This window comes from Canis lupus, chromosome 14 (assembly GCF_011100685.1).
Source record: "Canis lupus familiaris isolate Mischka breed German Shepherd chromosome 14, alternate assembly UU_Cfam_GSD_1.0, whole genome shotgun sequence".
In the NCBI taxonomy this organism is placed as follows: domain Eukaryota; kingdom Metazoa; phylum Chordata; class Mammalia; order Carnivora; family Canidae; genus Canis; species Canis lupus.
Window position 1 is genome coordinate 51,730,678 of NC_049235.1, and position 27,065 is coordinate 51,757,742.

Below are 27,065 nucleotides of genomic sequence, written 5' to 3' on the forward strand. Positions count from 1 at the left end.
AATTTTGAAAGATAATTTTGCTGGATATAAGATTCTTGATTGACACTTTGGTGGGTTTTTTTTTGTTGTTGTTGTCTTTAAAAAAAAAAAAAATTAAGCACTTTGAATATGTCATCACTGCCTTCTGACCTTCGCTGTATATTATAAGAAGTTAGGTAGCAACTTCCTTGAGGTTCTCCTGGGTATGAGGAGTAATTTTTCTCTTGCTACTTTCAAAAATTCTGTCATTGTCTTTTAGCATTTTTGCTATGATGTGTTAGGATGCATATCTCTTCCTGCTTATCATACTCAAAGTCACTGAGCTCCTTGGATGTACAGATTAATGTTTTCCATCAAATTTGGGAAGTTTTTCTGCTACTATGTCTCCAAATATTTTTCCTACTCCTTTCTTTCTCTCCATTCCTTCTGGTATTCCTATTTTGTATATGTTGGTGCACTTGATGGTATATTTTTCTGCAGTTTTTTTTTTCTTCATTCTTTTTTTAAAAAAACCTTTTTCCAAAGTCTCCAGTCTCAAGAAGTCCCACAGGCTTGTTTCTCCATACTCTGTTTTAAATAAAGTCATTTCCTTTCAGGAGGGCTTCTTAATTTTCTCTCCTCATGAACTACCACTTCTCCTTGGGCCAAAGCTTTGATCCATTGCTCCAGAGTTGGAAGTGCGTACAGTGGTCTATTTTTTAGAGGGACACCCCTGCTTCATGGGCAAGGTACCAGGCTGAGATAGTAATCTCTGGGTTTTCTTAAGTTGCCTCTCTTTGTGAGGCAGCTCCATCCAATGAGCAAGCTGGGACAAGGGCAACTGATGCCCAATATTCCTGGCTTGCTGGATCACAGGTAGAGCCACTGTCCTATGACTAAGCATTTGGCAGAAGAAGGGAGACTCCTCCATAACTCAAAGCTAAGGGTGATGAAAGGTGCTGGGAGCCTTTACCTCTCAGCCAGATATGGTATCCCTTGACTGAGAGCTCAGAGAAGGAGTGTCATCTTCTTGGTCACATGTGCCTGGAGCAGAACATCCATCATGATGAGCAGAGGCAGGGGGGAAAGGAGTAAATGAGTATTGGCACAAGTGTCACCAAATCTCTCTATTAAGATTTAGTATGACTCTTGAATAAGTTTCTCTCTATATGCTGTACGTTCTTAGAAAAATCTTCAGATTTTAATGTTTTTCAATTTGGAATGCATCTATGTAGCTCCTCAGGCTGCTCTTATGAAGCAAAACTCTAAAAAAAACTAATTTTTTAAAAAGATTTATTTATTTGAGAGAGAGACAGATGCATAAGTGGGGGTGGGGGAGAGTGCAGGGAGAGAATCTTCAAGTGGATTCCCCGCTGAGCACGAGCCTGAGGCAAAACCAAGAGTTGGACACCTAACTGACTGAGCCACCCAGCCATCACTAAAAACATTATTTCTTCACAATATTTGCATACTAAAACATAATTGCTAGGACTTCTAAACTTGGAAGTACAAAATCACTAACATAATGAGGTAGCAGCAAAACGTGCAAAAGATGGTATTATGGGGCACCTAGGTGCTCAGTCAGTTGGACATCTGCCTTGGGCTCAGGTCATGATCTCAGGGTCCTGGGATCAAGACTCACATTGGGCTTTCTGCTCAGCAGGGAGTCCGCTTCTCCCTTTGTGCTTGTTCTCTTTCTTTCTTTCTTTTTTTTTTTTTTTTTTTTTGCTTGTTCTCTTTCTTTTGCTTTTTCTATGAAATAAATAAAATCTTTTAAAAAAAAGATGGTATTATTAGATTCTTTCATAAAATTATCTTCAGTAAAGTCTGCTTATTTCCAAAATATTTAGGACCTCATTGTTATCAGAAGAAGAATGTTTACTTCTATTTATTCCTATGTGCTTGATTTACAAAAATCTATCAACAGAGTTTTGCTTTGAGTACTAGAATATTATATGTGGAGTCTATAAGGTAAGATAACTAACTTTTAGTATTATTATTATTGGTTTTTTTTTGAGAGAGAGAGAGAATGAGCATGCGAGTGCAAGTGGGGCAGGAGCAGAGAGAGAGAGAGAGAAAGTCTTAAGCAGGCTTCACATCTAGCACAGTGCCTGACATGGGGCTCGATCTCATGACCCTGAGATTATGATCTGAGTCAAAATCAAGAGTCGGACACTCAATCGACTGACCCCCCTCCCAGGCATTCTTCAGATAACTGACTTTTAAAATAAATACACTAAAAGCATGTATCTAATGTGGGCCCAACTCAAAGCCAAAGAGAACTTTCAAGAGTAGATTCTGGCTGCATCAATAAAAACCTGGCAGGATTAAGGGAGTATTTACACAGAGAGGTCAGAGACAGGATCTCATAGTCTCTGGAGTAGAGGAGAGAAGGGAAGCCAAATGTCTAGCAGGAGTGCTGTCAAGTAAAACAGCACTTGGAAAATGAGTCAATGGAGCAAAAGTCAGAAGCACTAAAAAGACACTAGAGTGTCAAAATGAGTCAGATTAGATAAAGAAATAAAATGGGAGCCATGACAGTACTAGAAGCCCACTGAATTGTTAGGTACATGGTAGAGGGGCCTAGTTGCTTAAATCCTCTGCCCAGCAGGACCAGATTACCCAAAGGACAAGTGTCCTTTAACACTGTCATCTTGAAAATCCAGACACTATATTATTAATGTTGCCAATGCTCAAATTTGGGGATGTATCTCTTCTTTCAGATGTAGTTTTAAAGCCAACTTACATTTTAAAAAAAACTGAAGAAGAGAAAAAGAAAAGAAAGATAAAGTAAAAGAAAATCATTCTCCTTTCTTAATAGTCTAGTCACACCTCTATTTCTGCCTTTCAACCAGTATTATTCAGTTTGTGAATAAACTGAAATAAAAATAAATAAATTTAACTCAGGAAGATGTGATTTTGACACCGCTGAGGATAATCAAAGGGTCTGACTATAGGCTCACTTTCTGAAGATCATTTTCCTGAGATCTCTGAACAGGTAACCCTACTGATTGGGATGCTATGGTCTATCATGTAAAAGGTATGATAAATATGTGCAAATATTCTTGTAATTATAACTGCCAGTCCACAGATCTGCTATTTCAAAGTCTTAGAAAAAACTTTAAAGCTTTCTTTAAAGAAGTGGTTAGCCCATGGCTAAGGGTTATAGCACAAATAAGACTGAAGTAATACATAACGAGTTATGGAACATCAAACTAAAAAACAGAAGAGACATCTGCAATTGTTTATTTTCATTGAGTCGTAACCAGAAAAGAAATTTACTGACCAGAACAGAGGGATGGAGAGGGCATGCGCTGGCATGCAGTGGAAGCTGTAATTATAGGAGTGGATGAGACCATTCAGAGGAAATTCACATTTCCTTCTTAACAGAGGAGAATTTTCATCTTAAAATTTCCTTCCTTGTTATGATTTTGGATATCAACATTTCAGTTCATGAGGGTTCTGTCAAGCTTCAAAAGGGTTTTGTTTGTTTGTTACAGGTATATAATAATCATCATTATTATTGATTTGTAATTTTTCCGAAACATGAAGCAGGTTGTAAGCCCCTGGCTGAAAACTGTTTTTTTAAAATGTACACAGAACATATCATATATGAGTATAATTTAACATCTGATTAGTTTATTCATACACTTGCTTTTATAAAATGCAAAGTTTTTCTATATAGCAAATCTTCCAAACAGTTTTACTAGTGACTAAATTAGCAAAATATAAGTAATTTGGAGAATAAAATCAAGCTCTAATCACTACTTTTTTAGTTTATGATTTGTTTTTTGTATATTTCATGAAGCTATAAAAATACTTTATACATATAATTCATATTTTGAACTCTTTTTTGTTCACTGTAATTAAAGGAGAATGGTTTAGATTAAAGGAAACTGAAAAGATATTACAACTGCATGTGATACAGCCTGGATCTCTTTAATTATAAAGGACACTGAGAAAACTGTCGAAATACGAGTATGTTAATTTCCTGATTTTTATCAATGTACTTTGGTTATGTTGTCATGTCTTGGAGTAAGCAGAAGTATAGAGGAATCATGCCTGCATTTTGTTCTCAAACAGTTCTGGGGGGGAAAGTATTTGTGTTGTGTATGTATTATACGTATTGTACACACACGTTTAAACATTAGGAGCACTGGGCCAATCTTAAGAATTATACCAATTCAGTGATGCTAAATTATAGATTATAGAAGGAGAAGAGATTGAGTGAGTATGAAGTAGAGAAGGATACAGCAAATGTATAAAATGTTAACCTTTGAGAAACTAGGAATTCTTTGTACTACTCATGCAACTTTTCCGGAAGTAAATTTAGTTGAAACTAAAAAACCCCAAAAGAATAAAAGAGAGAGCATGGTTTAATAATTAGGGAATTTCTAAAGCGAGCAAAAAGGTCACATCCCACATTTCCAGCCAACAGATGGTGCCAATAAGTACCAGCTTCTTTTAACAATATTAGAAAGCAAAGTTTCTAAATGCCATGCCCAAAAGTCAGGAGCATTGATACAATCCTCAAGAATTCTAGCAGTTCAATAATAATGAATTAAATAACCACACTGCTCTATAAAGGTAGGTTACTCAACCCCAAAATGCAATATAATGATCAAAAGCCTCCTTTTACTTCAGCCAAAGAAAGAACACTGCTCACTTCCTGCATAGAGTTAAACTGTTCTTCCTGCACTCATGAGTTCCTCATCTAGGTAATTCCTCAATCTTGTGGGGGTTAAAATGCATAGTTGGCAGGAATGCAACTCATCTTGCTAAGGCAAAAAAAAAAGTGCAGAAATTGACCTAATTAGTTGATATGATTTCTTCTAGCTGGAAACTACATGTGTAAACTGCAGGAAATAGGATTTCATAAATATACAGATAATATGAAAAGATTTTGAAGTTTCTCTCAGGACATACTGAACCAGAGCCAATGATTCTTACACAATTTACTTCAAGTCACAGAACTGAATTTGCTTCAGTAAATCACACTGGCTCAGTCTTAGTACACATTCCTAGCATTTCAATTGCTAATGCCTATTGGAGGTGACATTTATAATAACCATTTGCTCAACAAACCTAAACCAGGCTCATTTCATGAATATTTTTAGAATTTCAAATTCTTACAATATTACTTTTGGATTTTAAAATTCCCACAGAGCACAAAAATTTCAAATTATTCAGCCTAACTAAATCCAACCAGAGAGATATGTTAATTCAATTATTTTTTTCTTCATCTTTAAAAGATAAATGGATCGCTTACAATTTTCTCCCAGCTTCTAAACTCAAAGATAGTGGTTAATGTGCCTTTGCAACATAAGTCTTAGTTAGGGGGTACAAAAACCCAGTTAACTAGACAAATCCCTTTAACTATTTAACAGACAAGATTACAACTCCAAGAGATAGGAAGACTTCAATGAAGCATAAAGGGCCTGGAAATTTGTTGGTAGAATTTGTTCCGAAAACTAATTTCAAAGTTCCTTTTTTTTTTTCCTTTTTTAGTATCAATGACCAAGGAATAGTGGGACGAAAGCAGGAAAAAAACAATACTTTACTGAATGAACTCAATTTTCTTGAAGACATCTGACCACACTACTTCCATTTAATCAACAATCCCGTGGTTCAAGGAGAAAACTATGTAAGTCAACAGATCTAATCACTGTGATAGTTTGAACATTAGGTATCCCAATTTCCAACTTCAATTTTGTGTACCCTTGTCTCCTCCACTTTTTGTTTCTAAGGATTTTATTTTTAAGTAACCTCTACACCCAAAGTGGGGCTCGAACTCACAACCTCAAGCTCAAGAGTCACATGCTCTTCTAACTAAGCCAGCCAGGCACCCTGCTTCTCCCACTATTTTTAATTAAGTCATTAAGGGTCTCCCTTTCAATAATAAAGCCAAACAACTCCTATTTCTCTTCTGTTCTTATATCTGTTTTCTACAAGGAGAATGATCCACTAAGACTGAAGGGTAGAAATCTCAGTGGAGAGACCAGAAGAGTGGAAGGCAGACAGATGTTGGCTGTGGGCAGCTGGCTGAGGCTCAGGCTTAAAAGGAGAAGAACGGAGAGTAGTGGCCATTAGAACAGGAATAGATGGGGCTCTGCAGCAGAAGCCAAGTATAAAGCACATAAATCTGGCTGCCTCAGCATCAAAGTATCACAGTAGGCAACAAAATGGAGGAGGATGGATTCTGCTAAAGGCAAAACCTTTCATTCAGGGCTCTACAGTACAATGGTTCCTTTCACTCTTTCCAAAGATGCAGCAAATAGTTTTTCATTTCAGTATGAGGGTTGTAAACAGAAAAGGGAACACTCAGGGAATATGGTGGTTTAGATGTCACTAACTGGTAGTCTCACTCCGGAGCAAGGATAAATGGTCCGTAGGTCAGTAAGATTGACAGATCACATGGAATAGAGAGGCATGTCTAAGCTCCAGGAACTTCCCAAGGAAATAAATTGTGCTGTCCTTCCTTCAGAATTAATCTGCATAATCACAAGGACAACAATTAAATTTCAAAGAAGGGAGGGATCTTAGCAATTAAATCAGCAGAGATAAGATGAAAGAAACAAAGTAGGAAGGCCCGGTCAATGATCTAACCTATCAATAATCCAACACACTTTGCATATGCTTTCTCCCTGATAATCCTTAGAAGATGATATTATTATTATCCCAGTAAAACAGTACTTAGGACATCCTACTTCCTCAGGCAAAGTTCTTAGAGGCTATCTGTTTTTTTTTTTAAGATTTATTTATTTATTCATGAGAGACACAGACAGAGAGAGAGAGGCAGAGACACAGGCAGAGGGAGGAGCAGGCTCCCCACATGGAGCCCCATGTGGGACTCGATCTTGGACCCCGGCATCACGCCCTGAGCAGAAGGCAGACACTCAACTGCTGAGCCACCCAGGCATCCCAATGCTATCCTCTCTTTAAGATGACTCTCATCTATAAGCAGAGAGAAATGTGCAATTTGGCTTTACTGGAACTCTGACCTCACAGGATATAGAATCAGTGATGTTAGGAATCTATCTGGAGGCATAAATCAAAGCACATCATTGAGAACTTCATCATGATTCAAGAGGCAACTGGGAATCACATCAGAGTCTGGACAACGATATGCGCAAACAATCCAAGAACAGAGGAATTTTGTTCTGCATGAAGCATAGTGGAAGAGGAAAGGCTTTGGAGTCAATAAGGAGTTGGGGAAAAAAAATCTACTGGGGCAGGCCAACACGCACTGCTTAGGCAAGAATACATCTGTGATGGTAGTGAGAGAAGGTAATCCATGGGGGAAAAAAAAAATCACAAGGTCAGGGATTTGTTTATTCATAAGGAGGCAAATGCAAATTAGGAGTAGTAGGAATCCTGAAGAGACATGGAAAGAACTAAAAAAAAAATTTTTTTTTTAAGATTTATTTATTTGAGAGAGAGAAAGAGAGAGAGAGAGAGAGCGCGCTACAGAAATCCTGTGCGAGTGTGAGCAAATGTGGAGAAGGAGGGCCAGAGAGATAGAGAATCTCAAGCCAACTTGACGCTGAGTGAGGAGCCCAACGTGGGGCTTGATCTCATGACTGAGATCATGACCTGAGACAAAATCAAAGGTTGAATGCTTAACTGATTGAGCCACCCAGGCGTCCCTGAAAAAAATCTTTAAGTCCAGGGCAGCACTATCTAATAGGGATGCAATTGGAGCCACCAGTGAAATTAAAAATTTTCTAGTAGCCATGCTAAAAAGTAAAAGGAAACAAAATTAATTTTAGTGATGTATTTTAACCCATTATCTCCACAATGTTATCTTTCAACATGTAATCAATATAAAAGTTATTAATGGGATATTTTACATTTTTTTAAAGTACCATGTTTTCAAAACCCATTACATATTTTATAATCACAGCACACCTCAATTCCAGTGCTGTAAGCCTCGTATCTAGTGCTCAAAAGCCACATGTAGATATTGCCCAATGAACTGGAGAGCACAGGTTTAGAGGGTAATTAATGATAAAAAATAGTCAGTGGTATCATGAAACCCCAGAAGGTTTAGAACAAAACTAACCAGGATTTACCTAGAAGTCTGCCAACGAATTTGGCATGATTAGTTTTTAAAAAGTGGGATCTTTGCCATCTCACCAGGCGTACATTTAAAATAAATCATGTGGTCTGCACACAACTAGTGTTATAATTCTTTACCAGAAAAGGTGAAGACAAATACACATACCAGATTCTAAAGTATCTTATCACTTCACCTTGTATACTACTCCTACCATCTCTTCCAGACCCTTTAGGGACTCTGCCTTCTACTGCTCCAAGTCTCTTTGTTTATTTAGCGGGTAGATGGAGGACTTTGTGTGAATTAGGTCAAACTCAAGTTACCTCCCCAACTCTTGGGAAAGGGAGGAGAGGGTGATCTCACCACTCATAACAACCTGAATGTTGCCACATGTGTGACCTGTCGATGCTTAGGACTCTCACTGAAGCAGAAAGTTTCTGTCTATGGTTACTTTTTTTTTGTGGGTCAGTGTAGCCTAGTAAGATGTGTACGGGTCTGAAAAAAAGGTGGTTTGAGCTCAGATTCTTGTTCTAGATTACCAGGAAGGTTGGACAAGGGCATAAATATCTATACTCAAGTTACTTTGAAAACCAGTCTTAAAAAATAATGCATTCAGTTCTATAGATGACTTAATGTCAAGTTTTTTATGTCAATGAAACCACACAGCTGCACAGTCTGTTTTGCTTCAACTTGGATTTGAAGGGGGGGGGGGGACAGGGAGCTAAGAATATTCACCTAGTTTTTGTCCACTGACCAAACGTAAAAATGTCACTATATATGCTGTATGATGCAGTATCTATGAAGTTTCCAGGTTAAGAATACGTACCACGTATCATATATAACTTGTAATGCTCTGTATTTCAGTTCCCCCTCTTACTACGCGTGCATACGTTTTTCTGTACGTGAAACTGCAGCCAACAACATTTGTCTCCCTAGCCGATTTCAACACATGAACCTGTATGCTTGTTCTCCAGTATGTTGTTCTGCTCCCAGCTATAGGCAGGGAAGCATGACTTTCTTGGACCTAACTTCCGTCCATCAACCCTATTCCATACCACAGTCAAGAACCCAAGCATATTTGTCATTTGGGTTTTAGTGACTGGTAACAACTCAGAGGCCTCACCACTTGGTATTACTGAACAAATCCACATACTCTGCCTTGTTTCAAACCAGAACAGAATACATTAAATAGAGTTACTTTAAATAGAGTTATAGCTATAAACCCATCTTAGCACAGGGAGACGTACCAGATTGTTGACTGTACGTTTTTAAAGTTACAAAGTGAATGCAGAGAAAAACAAAGCATGGTTCATCTCCTTCTTACACAGATACATAAAATAAAAGGCCTGAAATGAAAAGCGGAGGGAGAGTCAGCCAGTCCCACACACTCACCTGCGTTGGAGCCCGTCAGATTGTAACGTGCATTCAGTTTTTTGATGATGTTCTCGTGGATTTGGTACCACTCACTCTCTGTGTTACACCTATGAAGACATTGACACTTGGTTAAGCTTCCATAATGGATGAGATCAAACAATGGCCTTAGTAGCACACCTGTTCTGTTTGGAATAACCATCAGAACGTACGCCCTTAAATCTCCTTGGGAACTCCCCCAAACTGGTCAGTGATAGCATAATTGCCCCAGGATGAGCAGGATGCCCATATCTGGTAAATGCATGACTACCTACTTCATGCCAGGAGTGGCTGTGAGGAATGAACAATTTATGAGAGTCCCCCTCACCTCAAAATCTCAGAGAACTAATGCACACAGTGGAAGGCAGTGCAGATGAAACGTGCTACTCCCTGGATCTGAACCCTCACCAATAACTAAATTATGTTCTTTGGGCAAGTTATTTACCCTCCTTGTGCCTTGATTTCCTCATTTGTGAAATGGGGTTAATATATTACAGTTAAATAAGCTTGGGTTTAAGATGATTCTGGGCTTAGGATAACACCTGACATATAGTAAATGCTCCATGAATTAGTTCTCATTAGTGGGTCTCTGCCTACAACAACATGACCAAGTTGGGCTAGCATCAGAATGCAACAAAGCAAGCAAAATGCAACTGAGGTTAACACTACTTGAAAGAGGGTAATTAAAAATTACCCTTTGGACACCTGGGTGGCTCAGTGGTTGGATGGCTGCCTTCGGCTCAGGTTGTGATCCCGGGATCTGGGATCGAGTCCCGCATCGGGCTCCCTGTGAAGAGTCTGCCTCTCCCTCTGCCTATGTCTCTGCCTCTCTCTCTCTCTCTCTCTCCGTGTGTGTCTCTCATGAATAAATAAATAAATCTTTAAAAAAAAATTACCCTTGCACTGAAAAGTTAAGCTCCCCAGTTTTTCCTCTACTGGTTAATAGGCATCTTTCCATCTTCTTACTCTCATAGCCATCTGTATCTTGCTCTTTTAGCTCTTGTCACTTGCTAGCTCATGTCATCTTTGTTTTACATGCTGTAGTTCACCCAGGAAACTTTTAAGGTTTCTTGAGGAATGGATCTAGGACATGTGTCCCCCTTGGGACTCTAAATACCAAGGGTGCTGAAAAATTAATGAGCTGCATCAATGAATGGATGGAAGTCCCTCTGACTGGCAACTCCTAATGGCCCCTAAATATTGAGGTTGGTTATCCTTCCTTACTGCCATGACTGCCTCAGTTAGCCGGGGACAGCCTCCCTCATCTAACTATGTAAATCACTACTTCTATTAGCCACAAATGCTCCTTTCCTAAGGGCCGTGAATATCAAGCTTCTATACATATCAGTCAAAGCATTCCACGGCAAGTTCCTTGTCTGTGGCTGAGAGTTCACAGTTCGATTACATATTTATTTCATCACCATAGGCTTTTCCAGGATGTACATGATGGAGGGCATTTCTGAGCCACTTAACAGTAGGGTACCAAACAGAACAGGCATCTTGGAAGGCTGAGAAATTAAGATGAAATGAAACCATCCCACCATCCAGCTGCAGGATACCAAATTGCAATTTAGTATATTCGGCCTCTAGTTTTCTTATTTCAGCTCAGGCGGGGAAGGAAGAGACTTCCTATTAGTGAACGGACTCCCGGATTCATGCTTTTAACCTACAAAACTCTACGTAAAATCAAAGCTCAAAGTGTGACTGAAATATCTTCCGGGCTCAGATGAGGTATTTGTTACTGTTCCATATTCGAGTCCCAGATGGGTGAGGGATTCAGTCATATTAACAAATAGAAATTTCTTCCAAATTGTTTCTAACAGGCACTTCCTCAAAATGTTTTACTAAAATCACACTTTCTGTTTCATCTACAGTGACTGTTTTGATTGGCTAGCATTCCTCCTGAAACACATTCATAATTTGCTGAACTGGCATTTTCAAGGGGATCTCTCTTCCAACAAGAATAATCTAAAGCCTTATTTGATGCTTATAAAAAAACAGATAGTGACAACCACAAAGAGAAATACAATTTATTTTTTATGAGAGTGAGTGTCTCCCATAGGCAGAGCTGGAATTCATGGGTCTTTTTCAGCAGGTTGCATAGCCAAGGGTGATGCATGCAACTGTTGGTCCTGTTTTCCCAGTGGCAAGATAAATATAGTGCTTGCTAGCCACACCTGGAAAGACTACTCTAAGAAAGGATGAGACTGGGTTTCTAAGGAATTCCAGTTTTCTTAAAAAGCAATGCTACACAACAGCATCATTATCACATCACTAGACAGCGGTGTCAAATAACACCTGAGAGCACGGGACCTGGTACGTGACAGCTTGCGTTCTGGAGTCAGATATTCCTGATTTCACATCTGGTTCCTGTTCTGATTAGCCAAGTGATTTTGGAGCATTATCCAGCCTCTCTGTCCCCTTACATGGAAATCAGAGGCAATAGCATCTGCTTTATGTGTATGTCATGAAGATAAAGTGACATGACACATGGAAAATGCCTAACAGTTCCTTGAACATAGTAAGCACATATTAAATGAGGGCTATTCTCGCCAGAATTATTTCAAAAAAATTATATTTTATGATCACCAGAATGTGGGAAGAGGATTGTCATGGAAATTGAGGGCTGCCACATGATAAAAAGAGTCGTGAGTTTTCTACCCACTAGTTTCACCCAAAGTTTTCAAGTTTAATATCAAGGTCACAGATTTTATCCCTCTTAAAAGAGATAAAGTTAAAAAAAAAGAGAGAGATATAGTTTGTGGTCCTAAACCACAGGCTATAGACAAATCTCTGTCAACTAATTAGCAAATGTGTGGCACAGGTCCAGGGGGCACTGGATGGAGAATTGGATAAATCCATGAAACCCTCCAGCAGTGGTCAAAAAGCAATTTGAAGTCTATGTCCTACAGGCAGTGGGCTGCTTATATTAAGCCAACATAGGAAAACTATTGGCATCCATTGGGTATATCAGCTCCACAAACAGAAACGAAACTAGAGCACGCTCACTCATGGAGGTGACCAGAAGTATGGTCCTCAAATCAGGAATGAGGAAACCCCATCCCACCCCCCTACCCAACTCCCTCACCCCAGGGTGGGGACACCACTGTATGTCAACTCTCAATTTCCAAACCTGTGGGGAGATGCTCAGGGTGGGGTGATCTGAAGCCATGTGCATTTAAAAAAATCACCTAATTTAAGATTTGGAATACATTAAGTGATTTTCTTAGTGGAGTGCTATGAGTTGAACTGTGTGTCCCCTTAAAGAGAGAATCATGAAGTCCAAAAACCTTAGTACCTCAGAATGTGACTTTATTTGGACACTGGGCCTTTACAGAAGTAATCAAGTTAAAATTAGGTCACTGAGGTGGGGCCCCAACCTAATATAACTATGCCCTTAAACAAGGGGAGATGTGGACACAGAGATGAAGGCAGGGGCTGGGTAGTGCATTTAAGGGTCACAGAACACCAAAGACTGCCAACAACCACCAGAAACCAGAAGAGAGGGACAGACTGTCCCTCCCAGCCCTCAGAAGCCTCAACCTAGCCATCACCCTGACCTAGGACTTGCAGCCTCCAGGACTGAGACAATCCACTTTTGCTGCTTCAGCCTCTCTCTTTGTGGGACTTTGCTGGGCAGACCTAGCCAACTAATATTATAGGAAATAGAAGGGAAATCCCCTACCTGGGTGTTTTTTCCTACTTCTAATTAGGTTATGTTAAAAACTATTTTCATTTTCCAAGAACAAATGAACTCTCTGGAGGTAAAGACAGGTTAGGTTTTTAATTCAGAGAAGGTACTCTGTGAAGTAGATGGTCCACCCAACTGCTAGTTTGTTTATACTCTTGGGTTCTTAATTTCATAACTCCTCTGATTGGTGAATGGTGGTTTGTGGGCTCACTTGTAGTTGAGTCACCAGATTGAGTTTTGGGGGAGTGGCTCATAAACCCAATCGTTCCCTGCTCTTCCATCACCCTCCTTGGAGTAGCATTCACCACGGAGGGTCCACATGGGCCTCTGCACCCGCCCCAGCCCCTGTCGTGCTGTGTGTGCTTCTTACATGTACACTTTCAGGATGAGGTCATCTTTTGTCTCGCCTGTCAGCAGGTCAGCAATGCTCAGAACTGCACAGCCAAAGGGTCGCCGGTACTGGACACTACAGGCATTCTTTTTCTCTCCTGCTCCCATTCGACCTGTTCAATTGAAAAGCAAAGATGGCCCATGGGGCCATTTGACTGGTGCCCCTTAAACAAATACAGAGGTCATAGTAAATGTAACTGGGCAAGTAAAAGGGCACAGAAGATGTTACTTCAGTTCTTGATTCTCCTTTCTAAGCACCTAGCTGGGTGACCTTGGGCTTATAGATGAATCTCTGGTCTCCAGCTGTCACCAGTGAAACATGGAGACTGGAGCTGATCCCAGGTTTGGGAACCCTCTCCCAAGGATTCACCACGGTAACCCAGAAGGTTCGACTTAAGAAATGCAAAAATGGTGCCTGTTTCATTTTTCTATTTTTAAAAAATTTCCATATTTAAAGAACTATTTCAAACATTATACCTTTGAAAGGAAGCAGTTTGAGACTCCCTGAAAGTAGAAGAACTAAGCACAGACGATCAAATGAGCATGCATGCCCCTTTCCTGACCCAGGGCTCAGGCTGATTATAACTCAGCCAATGGCTGAAATCTCCTGGGATGCTTTTCACTCTCATACAGTTTCAACTTGTTATATATTTTTAAGTATTATTGAGATACTGCTGTAATTTATTATTATATTTACCAGTGGATTATTGTGAAGACAGGAAGAAGAAAATATAGTGAAGCTGAAATATAACAAGTTAATGTGAGGAAAAATAATGAAAAAAATATGCAAATCTGTTTCCAGATGCTTGGCAACAGATACATAAATTGTTTTCCATTTGAGCAAAATTCTCCCATAGCACATCTAGAGGACTTCAGCACTTCCGAAATCCAATGTGAAACAGTGTAAAAATAAAAGGGGGTGGGGGAGGATGGCAATATCCAATTTGGCTTCCATTCATCGGTAATAAAGTAAAATTACCATGGCAATGCATCATTTTTAGGGAAATGCTTACAAACAGCATGAAAATTTCTCATTTTATCAGCTAGAATCAAAACTAAAAAACATGCCAGTTGCTTTGTAGAGGTGCGAAATTCAAGGAAACATGTTTCATGGCCTGATGCTGTAACGTGTGGCTAAACTTCAATCCATGTTTTAATATAAATTACACTGGCAAATCATATGCTTTACATGTCATACTTGAATTTATCAACAAATCATACTTTTATTCACAAAACTGACAATCTTAAAACTCTAATGACTTATTAAATGGGAAAAAATTCTAGGTTATCTCTGTTTTGAATATTATTACAGATTGGATTAGGATGAAGCATACTCTCCAATCTTTACCAATATCATGATTTATTTTTCCTTCTTGATCATTCCCTTGCAAATGCAAGACAACTAAGTGATTAGAAGATTTCTGAGTGGAGTATTTCAAAGTCCTTTAACATCACACAAGAAATTCAGTACTAAAAAACAACAAGAAAACCCTGAAACTCTCACCATGATTATTCCCATGGACTCTCCTAGCTCTAAATTCCTAGAAGTTTATGCAGGGCAAGGCTATCATCCCAATTTTTTGGCCCCTTTTGGTTAGAACTGCATGAAAGAAAACCCTGCAGGAGCCTGGGGAGGACAGCCAAGTACAGGGGATGCAGGAGGCCATCTCTCACAACCAGAGGAGACTGCAGGGAGGTTTTGATCCCTCCCTCTAACTGCAGGTCAGCATCACTCCTGAGCCTCTGCACCACTCAGGTCCTCAGACTTTCAATTTCAAGTTTTCTTTCCTGGCTCTGCAGGCATCACCTCTTTGAACACCAAAACTTTGGTCTAAGTCCTGTACTGAAAAGACTGTATGATGCCAGCCCTGGCGTTCCCAACTCTAGAATTAATAAAAGTTCACGGTTCTGGTCAGATTTCTAGGAAAATTCTCTAAGCAGAAAGGAAGGTAGGCGTGGGGAAGGTAAAAATATCTAGCTGTATTTAGTGAATAGTTTCAGCAACCAGCTAAAAGCCAAAAGGAGAAACACAGAGGTGGAAAAACCTTTAGCAGGATGGCTATGAGGATATGGAACTATTTATTTCTTTTTTTCTCCTCCTCTTCTAACCAATCAAAGATCCAGGCTTAGATTGTGAGGCAAGGTGCCACTGCTCCTGTTTTCTGCAACCGGTGAGGGTCAGCTTGCCCTTTTCTTACTAAAGCAACACTCCAGAAAAAGTAGGAAGTATCTGCCCCTGATAGACAAGAATCTTCCACTCCTTAATTTCACTGCAGCAGATGAAGTCTTGCCCTTTCTTAGCGTTTCTTACCTTCAATTTTATTTCTTGTCAGTCTCAAAATGTCAAACCAGTAAATGTGACCAACCATCAGGCAGTTTTGGCGGTAATCTCAGGGAAGGATTAGTTTGACCAAAACTCGTTGGGTGGGTGGGGAGGGGGTACAGGTAATGTCTGATTCAACATTCATTAATGATCATAAAAATCTTAATAAAGAATGCAATCGCTAATCCAGGACCATGTATTTGAAAGGCAGCCCTATGACTGGTAACACGAAAGCAGCTTCCTCAGCAGTAGAGCCACCTGGGCCACAGGTGAACAGGGCCCGGGGTCCCGCTGCCACATGGGCTACTACCACCAAAGACCTGCAGCTACCTTTTAAAAAGTTCTGAAAGCAAAAGTACTATACTTTTTCTCTCGATACTATAGAAGATTATGTTCAAATGCAACGTTTACAGGAAGGTATCAAAAGCCACATTTTACATTAACAATTGGCATTACAAATTTGAATTAAAAACACACACACACAAAGAATTACTTGACGAACTGCACCCCTGCCATCCTGGGAACACAAAAGCTTCATCTCATAAATACACGGTAGCATGCATTCCAACTTTTCCAACCTTTTTAAGGATTCTTTCTGATTTTCTCCGCATATATACTCACTTATAAAAAGAAAGTTAACACAAAAATGTTTACTTTTTTTATTTCAACTGTCCCTCAAATAAAAAAATAGCATAAAATGAAAACAGGTCCCCGGAACTGACTTTTATGAGAAAAATGTATAGAAAATCTATGTTAGGATAGTAACATGTTTTATAGTCTCTCGATGCATGGTGCACTTATCAGATGCATAAGATACAAGACTATAAAAATAAAGATCACTATGCAGGATTGCCTGGCAATATATTACTATCCTGCAGAAGCATTCCTAAGCAAATGATGTAGTACAGTTAGTGAAGAAGTGGAAACCAGTTTCCAGTATTAGCTGGTTAGCTTTAATACAAAAACTGTGTAGGCTTTACCATTCCTCATTTTACCTAGTTCCTCTGCCATTAAATATCTGCTTTTAGAGGTATTTTATGGGTAAAAACAAGTGAACACATTCTGGCTTTGTTGTGCAAGCTCGGTGTAGAACACCCAAAGTGTGCTCTGCAAGATATTAATAAATGTTACATTATATAAATGTTTCCATGGTCAAATCAAATTTGTAGAAAGCTAGGGCCAACCAAGTTAGAGAGGCATTTTAATATTTCCCGGTAGGACTTCTCAGACCCTTCAATGAGCTGATATTATAAAAGTGGAAAAAATACATAGCATTCAGTGTTCCATAGCCCTTTAGTCTTTAGTTATAGCACTTTTTTTTTTTTTTAAGTTGTAGCACTTTTTGCAATAATGCTCTGTAGCACCCTGCACTTTGGAACATGTCAGTTAGTATAAAATTTTCAAAAACTTGTAGGAAATCCAGATTCTAAAAGTAATTTATGCTGTTAACAGAAATTAGAATTTAAAAAGACAAATGCCAAATTTTGAATCAAATCTGTTTAGGGAGTCCAATAAAACAAAAAGAAGCACAACAGACTACCTCGTGACTTCTATGGAAAGAAAACAAAGTCTATTTGTGATGCATGGGGAAGCTGGTGGTGGGTTTGGAGAGGCAAGGGAAAAATTTCCAAATGCGGTGATTCTGGGATTCCAAACTGGCTTTCACTTCTTGCTGATCCAGATAGCAAAGAAATCACAACACAGAGACCTTTCAGCATTTCTTCCCCCTGCTGTGCTCCTATCACACTGACAAATGTTGAACTTACCAATTCGGATAATGTGCACAGTGATATAGATGTCTCTTCTTAGCTCGCTGCTGCCCAGATCCTATGAAAAGAAAAAAAAGCAAAAAGAAAAAAAAAGCATGATTATTTTAAAACTCATAATTTATATAGAAGCATTAAAGGTCAAAGCACATTATTTCCACAAATAACAGATGACAAAGATAATGTAGACACTCCTAATGGAATTTTGTAGCAGAGGTATATAATTCAAATCCTGTTCTAAAAATACCACTCCAATCAACTTAACACTCTAAGTCTACTGATGTCAAATAATACTTAAAAAAAAAACCCATTCTTATTTTAATCTCTTACTCACTGATTCTTTAAACATTTAGTACATTCTAAATACCTATACGCTGTGCGGAGCGTAACAGGCTCTAACGTACACCAAAGGAAGAGAGGTGTGTCTATGAAGGGTGATATTCAGAGTTCGGGGCACTACCGTACTTCGTGTGTTATTTACAAAGTTTAAGCAAAGTCACTATGTTCTCTCACAATACTTCATCTCCTTTAAATAATATAAAGTACAATTGGAAGAATTCACCTGTAGATGAAACAAGATCGACCTACCACAAAGAGAGAGCAATGCCGTTCTGGTTTATCTGGGGCTTTGGGAAGTCCATTTCTATTCAGCCTCAAGAAAAATCTCTCACTACAAGAGAAAAAAAAGTTTCATTTTCTGAAAATTATTTAATATCTAAGGGCTTGTCACTCTTCTAGTTGTTCTTCATCTTAAGTTAGACTCGAAACATATTAGGTTCTTCATTTGATATCAAAATTGCTTGTTAATTAGGAGGACGCCCAAAACAATAAACATTTGCTTCACTTCTGACAATACTGGCAAATCAGCAACTACAAAAGCAGAAAACATAAATATACATGCAAGCGAAAAATTAACTTTTAAAAGAATAGGTTTCCATATCCGTGAAATCATTCTTATTATTCCAAAAAGTAGAAACAGGTGCTGTAAGGGAAAAAAACATGATCTAACATCTTTTTTGTGTTTGTATCCAAGAATATTGTTTTTCAAGTTGTATGTCTTAGTAGTTAATTAACATCATACAAGGACACCATCCTGAGTGGCAACCATCTAATAGAAAGCTTAATATGTTATGCTCCAAAACATAAAGAGAAGGCCCAAGAAATGAATTTGCACTGGTCCACAAAGGAAAAGGAGACCCCAAACTCCCCACAGAACTTGTGTTTGAAAATACAGGGTCCCCAAATTTAATACAAACACAAATGCTATTGGTCAGTTACTAATTCAAATCAATAAATACTTGTGGATATCATTTAGATCCAAGGTAATGTTATCCCATTTATAGTCAAATAAATAAATAAAACAGGAAGACTATCAAGCCCCCAAAAATGAATGTATCAGCAACCATGAGCTTCTGAATTTCAATATCCTGGTGCCTACAACAGTATCCAGTAGCTGCCTGCCTCGGGCAGAGAATACAGAGCCAACAATCCACAGAATGTGGTACCAGGGGGTATTAGCACACAGTGTGGCCTTGCTTGGGGTAGCTTCAGCCTGGGGACCGAGTGGAGAAAGGGACTGTAGGGCATTAGTGAGGCTCAGAACTACCAACCCCATGCTTATTCACCACCCAATCCTTGCCTTAAATAATGGCTCTATTGACTCCAATCTTCCTTCTCTCATACAAGGGGAGAAATGAGAGCCATAACCACATCTCCAAGGAAGCATAAGGATACGAATTTATGGCTGTTTTGAACATTTTTATTCTCTTTTGTGATTTAAATCTAGATAGATCCTTGTAACAGATTCAACTACCTGACTTACCTTGTTCTTTTTTTTTTTTTTTTCCTTCCATTATACCTATTCCTGACCTCTCATATGAGAAAGGGCAAACCAATGCACATTTCTGTGGGGTCATTTCCACACCTATTATCTATGGGGTTTTTGGGCTATTTTTCCATAGAGCGGTGGCTGATGAGATCTGAATGAAGAGAATATAAATTGCTGCAAGGATTCTCAAGTGAAGCTAAAGTTCCCACAATATACAATTCTGAAGAAGAGGTGGGAAATGACAGCTCCAACTGAGGATGCAGAGTTAAATTAATGATACCCAATCATTATTTCCTATAATGAAAGGAGAAGAACTGTAAGCTTTCTTCACCATGGAAGATAATTCACTATTATTTCTAAATAAAGATACGCTAAAAGGGAATATGTAAAAATCTTCAGATAAATGAATTAAATAATCATATTAAGTATTACTATTTTTCCCAGAATTTACCATTTGATGGCTATTCTGCTAAGGACTTTACAGGGTTTAATTCATTTAATCTGGGCAGCCCAGGTGGCTCAGCGGTTTAGCGCCGCCTTTGGTCCAGGGTGATCCTGGAGACCCGGGATTGAGTCCCTCGTCGCGCTCCCTGCATGGAGCCTGCTTCTCCCTCTGCCTGTGTCTCTGCCTCCCTCTCTCCCTCTCTCTCTCTCTCTCTCTCTCTCTCTCTGGGTCTCTCATGTATGAATAAATAAAATCTTTAAAAAAATAAAAGATAATAATTCATTTAATCCTCACTATGTCCTTATAAAGACAGTACTATTATGCCCGTTTTATAGATGGGAAAACTGAGAAATAGTAAATAGTTTTACACCCAAGATCACAGACCTGGTGTGTGGCTGAGTAGTGGCTCCAACCCATGTGTTAATTCAAAACCTATGCACTTCATTTGAATGCTGTATGGTAAATCTTTCTTCTGCTTTGTAGAAATAGAGAGCCAATATTTCCAGAATACTGAGATAAGGGAAAAGCCATTTATTTGCTTGGGACAACCACTGATTCAGTCAAGCCTGGTCCTAAGAGTACAGGGTCACTGTCTCCACTCTTCCTGGCCTCCCAGGAATGAAAGAAGTAGAGATCTAGTTCAGCAGGTATCAAACCAGTCCCTGGCTTAAAATAGTTCCTTGGTAGTTTGTTCAAGGAAACATACATAGAAAAATAAATTGGGGAATAAATTATTTTATTAAACAAACGCAGAGCTCCAAAATGATGTAAGAACTTGGCTTTAGTGAAACAAAACTCTTGAGATTTAAGACTGGTATTTGGTTTTGCTTCTTAGTCATCAAAGAACATTTATTGATTATATTTTAGCCCCAAAACACAAGCAGTGTGACCACTTTCCCCTCTTCTGTATCACAGATGGCACATACTACTTTATGTTTTTATATTTTGTTGAGATGCACTTAGGTTGGAGGTTCCTCTTTATCCAACATAAGTGGTAAAACCAATTTCACTTTATCTTCTGACAGGCCAGTCTAAAATAATGAATGCCAATAAGATTACTATACAAAAGTCAACAAGGCATTCTAGATATTAAAACCTTAACTTTAATACTGATATAAAATACCACTCCATATTTGTAAGCTTCATCAATATTCTGGTAAAGCAATGTTTCCTAAAGTATTCTATTTCAGAAAGAGATTCCTTTTGCTCTGTCACTATTTTAATTTCACCAGTCTAGACAGAATCCTGATTATGCAAGTATTATACTATATCATATCCTGTTTCAGAAAGAATATCAATATGTACTAAGCCAATGACATATCCCTGAGCTTAAGCATGCCTTAAGGGGGAGATAAAAATAGACCAACGATGGGTACTATGGAAAAATAACTCATGTGCAATTTTTTAAAAACCAGACTTCTATTCAAAGGAAAAAGAAAACCTCTGTTGCTAATTAAAAACAAAAACAAAAACAAAAAACAAAAAAACCCCACCTTTTTTATTCATTTAGTGACAATTTATTTTACAAACTCAAATCAGGGTCTCTTCAGCTTTGGTGATACAGAACCTATTTAACCAGCGAATGATTTCAGAGTAAACAAAAGACTTATAGCGACACATTTCAGAACTCTAAGTAGACAGGTGGCATCTCTCATTAGAAAACAAAACTAGTTTTTGTGAGTTTAAAAAGTGTCCTATGATAAGATGTAAATCCCTCAATTACATCCTTTACATTTTTCCTTCATCATAGCAGGTTTGTGTGTTTCTATTACATTGTGAGGAATTAGAGTACAGGGTGATCATTATTAACCTTGACATCCCCAGCTGCTAGCCAATGACTCGGTACTTCCTCAGTGTTTAACTAAAGACTGAACACTCTTTTAGGAAAAAATACAACACAATCCAAATAATTGGGGAGCTTTATTTCCTTTCTTAACTTTCTCTCTCTTCTCCATAGTGTCCTTTACTTTATGGTGAGAAATGTAGGAAATTCTCCAAAGAGACATTTCAATCAATGGTGCCTCCCCACCAGATGTGAGAGCCACCTAATTAACTTCGTGGACCTCCCAGATTCTAGATCATGCTTTTAACCTTGTCCTCATGCGCATTTTATATCTTTATTATATTAAACATACAGTAATGGAAAAATCTACAGTGACATCATATATTTCCAAATGAGAATACTGCATCCTTCATCATCAAGGAATGAATAAGCAAATAGAAACACTTCCAGAAACACTGAGAAATGTGAATTGGTATTACCAGCAAGGAAAAAAAAAATTCTCATTTGACTTTTCCATATACTGCCATGTTCTCCCAGAGGAAATTTCACTGCCAGAGAAATTTAGTGTCCACTTGAATTCCACATGTGAGCCCTTATAAATCATTCTATATTATAAATCAACAAGGAAATACGTTCTTTGGAAATAAAGAATAAAAAAGCCATAATTATCTATTATCTATGACTTGCCTTTTTCTAACAAGGATGCAAGAAAACCAAGATAATGAAATAGAGTGTAAATAAGCATTTCCAGGATGGCCCCAGGGAAAAACAGTACCAGTAAATACATACCCTGTGCTAGGCACCACAACTTACACTTCACATGGATTCTCTCACTTAATTGTCACAACTGCCCTATGTGGTAGGAACCACCTCTGTGTCCCTACTTTACATATGAGAAAGCTGAGGCTTGGAAATATTAGGTAAATCAGCCAAACCTGCATGATCAGCAAGGATGGAGCCAGGAAATCAATTATTCAGGGCTTGACTCCAGAATCTCAGCTCTTAACCACAACACTATGCTGTATTTAAAAGAACAGATTACCTTGAACAAAGGAGAGCAAGACTAACCATGTCGTGTTAACTGAGGGTTTTTATTGTGAATATTTTCAATAAAATAAAAAGTAATGAAAACGCATGAATCTGGAAAGAAATTAAGAAAGAAAGGCAGCCAGCAAGTCACAAACGTATCTGTGTTCAGTGTACATCTGTGAACCTGTTCAGCTGTACTACTACATTCTGAAATATTAAAAAAGATCTCTGACAACGAAGGGTGTATTTCCATAGCATAGTTTGATAGAAAAGTCCTTACTAGTGATCAAATACTGTGGGGTGTGCAGCAGGGCCATGAAGCCCCCTGATGGCTTCTGTTCCCATTCTCAGCAGGGTAGGATGCTCCTGTCTTCCTGACCCTCTATCATCTTCACTGAGAAGTATCACCCTTTTGTAGGAAAGGCCCTGCCTAGGGTCTTGGAAGCCTGCAGGCCAGATGCGGAAGGGTGCTTCCAGCCTTCTGAGTAACCTCATCAAGTGGTTCTCCCATAGGGTGTTCCTAAGATATTCAGTTGGCTTCAAAGAGCAATGCACCTAAAGTTAGGAATGGCCAATGCCAAGAAGACTTTTACATTTCTCTGTATGGATTCATGTTTACCTCCCTACAGTTCCCATCTTGTAAGAAGCAAAACTGCCTGATGATTTCAGGTATGTGAAAATTGTACAGCCTGTACTTTGTACAAAAATATATGACTGGGGAATATCTTGGGTAGAAACATGTGGTGTAAAAGATTAGTGGTCTAGTCTGATCAATCTAAAAAAAATTACAAAGAATATTTCTAAAATCATTTGAACAGTTAAATCATTGAAATAAACATATGGTCCCCAAGAGGAATAATAAAAAAAGAGAGAAAACATTTAGATGCTCATGTTCTGGTAAACTAATGGGAAAAAAACCTGAACTGTCCAGTTCTTTTACACTCATACTTTATGGAACCATTGGCCGAAAAAATACTCCATGTAGTGCCTTTGAAAATACAAAGTCACTTGTAAAGTTAAAGGATGACAATATCGACTCTACAATGAACAGAAGTGAGGTGAGATGTGCCAGGAGGCAAGGAGACAGCAGTGGGAGCGAGAGGACAAAGGGAAGAGTGAGAAGAGGTGAGGGAATAGTTCAGCTGTGCTGACTCCAGAGCCTCTATCCAAAAGGCAAGAGAACGCAAACATGCAGTGATTTCATGCTTCTATTTCACAGCTTCTGCCTTTTTTCAAATGCTTTCTGACTGATGAACAGTTTATTTTTTTTTAATTTTTTTATTAATTTTTTTAAAAATTTATTTATGATAGTCACAGAGAGAGAGAGAGAGAGAGGCAGAGACATAGGCAGAGGGAGAGGCAGGCTCCATGCACCGGGAGCCCGATGTGGGATTCGATCCCGGGTCTCCAGGATCGCGCCCTGGGCCAAAGGCAGGAGCTAAACCGCTGCGCCACCCAGGGATCCCCTGATGAACAGTTTAAGATGCTGCCAACAGTCTGAGGGCGACCATTACTGTGTTCTTTTCTAGAACAAGTGGTGAAGGACAACTCAAAACAGGAAGACTCAAGAAACTTTCTAAATGTGGACTAATGCCCCCCATGATCTGGTGCTATGGTTGGTCAGGCAAGACTTCGGGGAGGTGGCTGGAAGGTGTGCTGGCCGCTGGATCAGGGGATTCATTGCTCAGGGTGGCAGAGAGGAAGATGAAAGGAATGCTCAGTAGGAAAAAAGGCACTGCTGGCCTTCTCATCCAGGGGCTCCTAACCCAGGAGTGCATGACATGCTCTTGGGAGTCACATAAAACCCATACCCTACCCTGGACTTCCTGACTTCCGACGTCAGGATGGACTTAAAAGCTCCCTGCATGTTTAAAAGCCCAATCATGTTTAAAGACCACTGTTTTGACCCATATGTCCAAGCCCCAACAAGTCAGAATTGCCTGCCGTCTGTTACGAGACTCATATATACCAGCAAGCAGGCAACACATGCCTGGTACCTTCAGGACAAAGACTCTTTTCTCAACCACATGACCAGTAAGGGACAGAGTTTCTCCTTGGCAATAAAGAAAGCAACTCCTCAAACAAGACTTCCTCAATAAACCTATTAACGTGCTTTCTAAATTTAAAACTAAAGCAACACTAGGGTCATGAGCTTTTCTGATTACAGGGAAATGGAAAGAGTGATTGTCGATATCAAGGTTTCTGAAGTTCACCTAAAGAGTACAGACTCTGAGTTTTCTTTTTTTTTAATATTAATGTCCATGCCCACATTCACCTTAAGAATATTGGAGGGTGAGGGACTAAGCAACCAACTAATATGATGCCTTTGTCAGGACAGCAAAGGATTTTTAAGTTGAATGATACAAGGGGAGGTAAGTTTTTAAACTATAGTCAACTGCATTGCCGATTTTGAACATGAAACAGATTCTTTCTTACTATTTACGATGGCTGGGAAGTGCTTCATGTTATTCTTCTTTTCAGAGAATAAAGTTACCTGAATTGAAACTCTTTCTAGAAAAGTATAACTCAATGAAAAAAGAAATTCCGTGCTTTGTAAAGTTATAAATAAGTGATATATACAGCACCTGCCATTTTACCTTACCTGTGCTATTCATCACTGATGAATTTTAAAAAGTGATCTCGGATCTCGGTTGACTGTTGATTTGAGAAAAACAGTAATGACTATAAGTTCAAAAGACCCAAGACCCCAGAAGTCCCAAGGTTGTACTCAAGTAAAATCCTTAGAAATAGTTATACCATTTGAGCAATCCGGGAAATACTCACTTGCATCTATCTCAAGAGAACTCATTAAGAATTTCACTAGAAAACAAGTTTCTCAGAGAAGTAACAAAAAGCAGGCAATGATAGGATCTGGTCAACAGAAACAGGAACCACAAAATAAGAAGGCCTATATAGGCAGGATATCTTATGCTTATTCTTCTGGGAATTTACATAATTTGATCATTATAAATACTGTATCTCGGACATGCTGTGAGGGAGGAAACACTCTGGGTAATTATTCTGACCTTTCTAACAATGCCTCTTCGTTAGGGAAAGCACCTGTAAAAAAGAATCTTGAAAATAGAGCAAACCAGGGCTTAAATATTCTCTGGATTGAAGCTCGCAGGTCCTTGCAAGGAAACTTTAAATGAAAACAGAATAAATAATAAAACTGGAAGTAAGTCAAGCCCTGCAAAACCACTAAGTACAACACATCTTTCATGCATTTATTACTTCAAAAAGATGTTCTATTTTTTTAAAAGACAATAAGCGAAAATCAAATTTCCTTTCTACAGTTTACTGACAGATTCTTTGTATTCATTACAAGTTTAAAAACCGAAAGCTATCTAAATCATGATTAAATACTACTTATTAGCTAGATGACACATGCAGCTGGGCTTTTTAAAGGTCAAATGATCTTTTTTTTTCTTAACAAGACAGCTACAAAGTCTCTAAACTGACACACAAATGTTAAGGTGCATGAGAATAGGTACATTACTTTCCAGAGAGATTTACAGTTTCTGTAAGTTTGAGAAGGAGCTGAAGGCACCAAAAGGTTAGAAAGTGCAGTACTTTAGAGACACTGCAAATATTTTTGTGAAATGGAACCAGCATATTGGTTACAATAGGAAGAGATGGTATAGAAACTGTATTTTAAAAATACTTCTCGACTTAAAGCTTAAGAGTATTAGAATCCAAGTTCTGGAAGAGCAGGATTTTTTTTTCCCCTGTATTACTCACTGATGTGTCCCCACTGCCCAGATTGGTGGCTGGCTCTGGGGAGGACGGCAGTAACAGCTCAATGAATGAGCATCAGTGATTCAACAGCAACCGTGTGAAACCATGATCAATGGAAATAAAAAAAAGACATAGGCTCTGCCAAACGTGCAGTCAAAAATCTCTAAATAGAAATACTTAGGAAAAGACACTGTATTTGTCTCCACCATTTTTTATTCACATTTTTTAGCATGACAGATTTTGTAAGTGATGCCCCCATAGGGACAGGTCTGATGCACACAGAGTAACAGGAAACGAGTCCATCGACGCTCTGGAAGCCCTCAACAGCTTGGCTTCTCCCTCTCACTGATAAGCCATCCCCGCTGGAATAGGATGACCACAAAAATGAAGACAGTAATGGCATGATCTTACAATGTTTTGCTTCAACAACCACAGAAGACTTGTAAGCTTCCTTTAGCGCATCAATGCCCACCCAGTGGGCACAAACAGATGCTGAGAGGATAAAGTCTTATCTTCAGAACAGGAGCCAATGAGGGCCAAACCATTCATAATTCCTTTGTCAGCGTTCAACAGTCTTACAACAGAAATGGCAGCGAATGCCAAAGAAGTCCTTGCAAGATGGATTACTTTGTGTGGCTGCAGCTTCTT

The 27,065-nt window shown here is 38.8% G+C and overlaps 1 protein-coding gene across 3 annotated transcripts in view; it reads right to left on the bottom strand.

Moving 5' to 3' along the window:
- Positions 1-27,065, bottom strand: part of DOCK4 (dedicator of cytokinesis 4) — a 409,941-nt gene that overhangs the window by 164,848 nt on the left and 218,028 nt on the right. For all 3 annotated transcript variants that reach the window (XM_038557373.1, XM_038557375.1, XM_038557374.1), the window contains exons 9-12: positions 18,183-18,264; positions 17,595-17,655; positions 13,486-13,618; positions 9,407-9,495 (exon numbers count right to left, since the gene is read on the bottom strand). In XM_038557373.1, the coding sequence (XP_038413301.1) occupies positions 9,407-9,495; positions 13,486-13,618; positions 17,595-17,655; positions 18,183-18,264 (365 nt within the window). The remainder of the gene's footprint in view (positions 1-9,406; positions 9,496-13,485; positions 13,619-17,594; positions 17,656-18,182; positions 18,265-27,065) is intronic.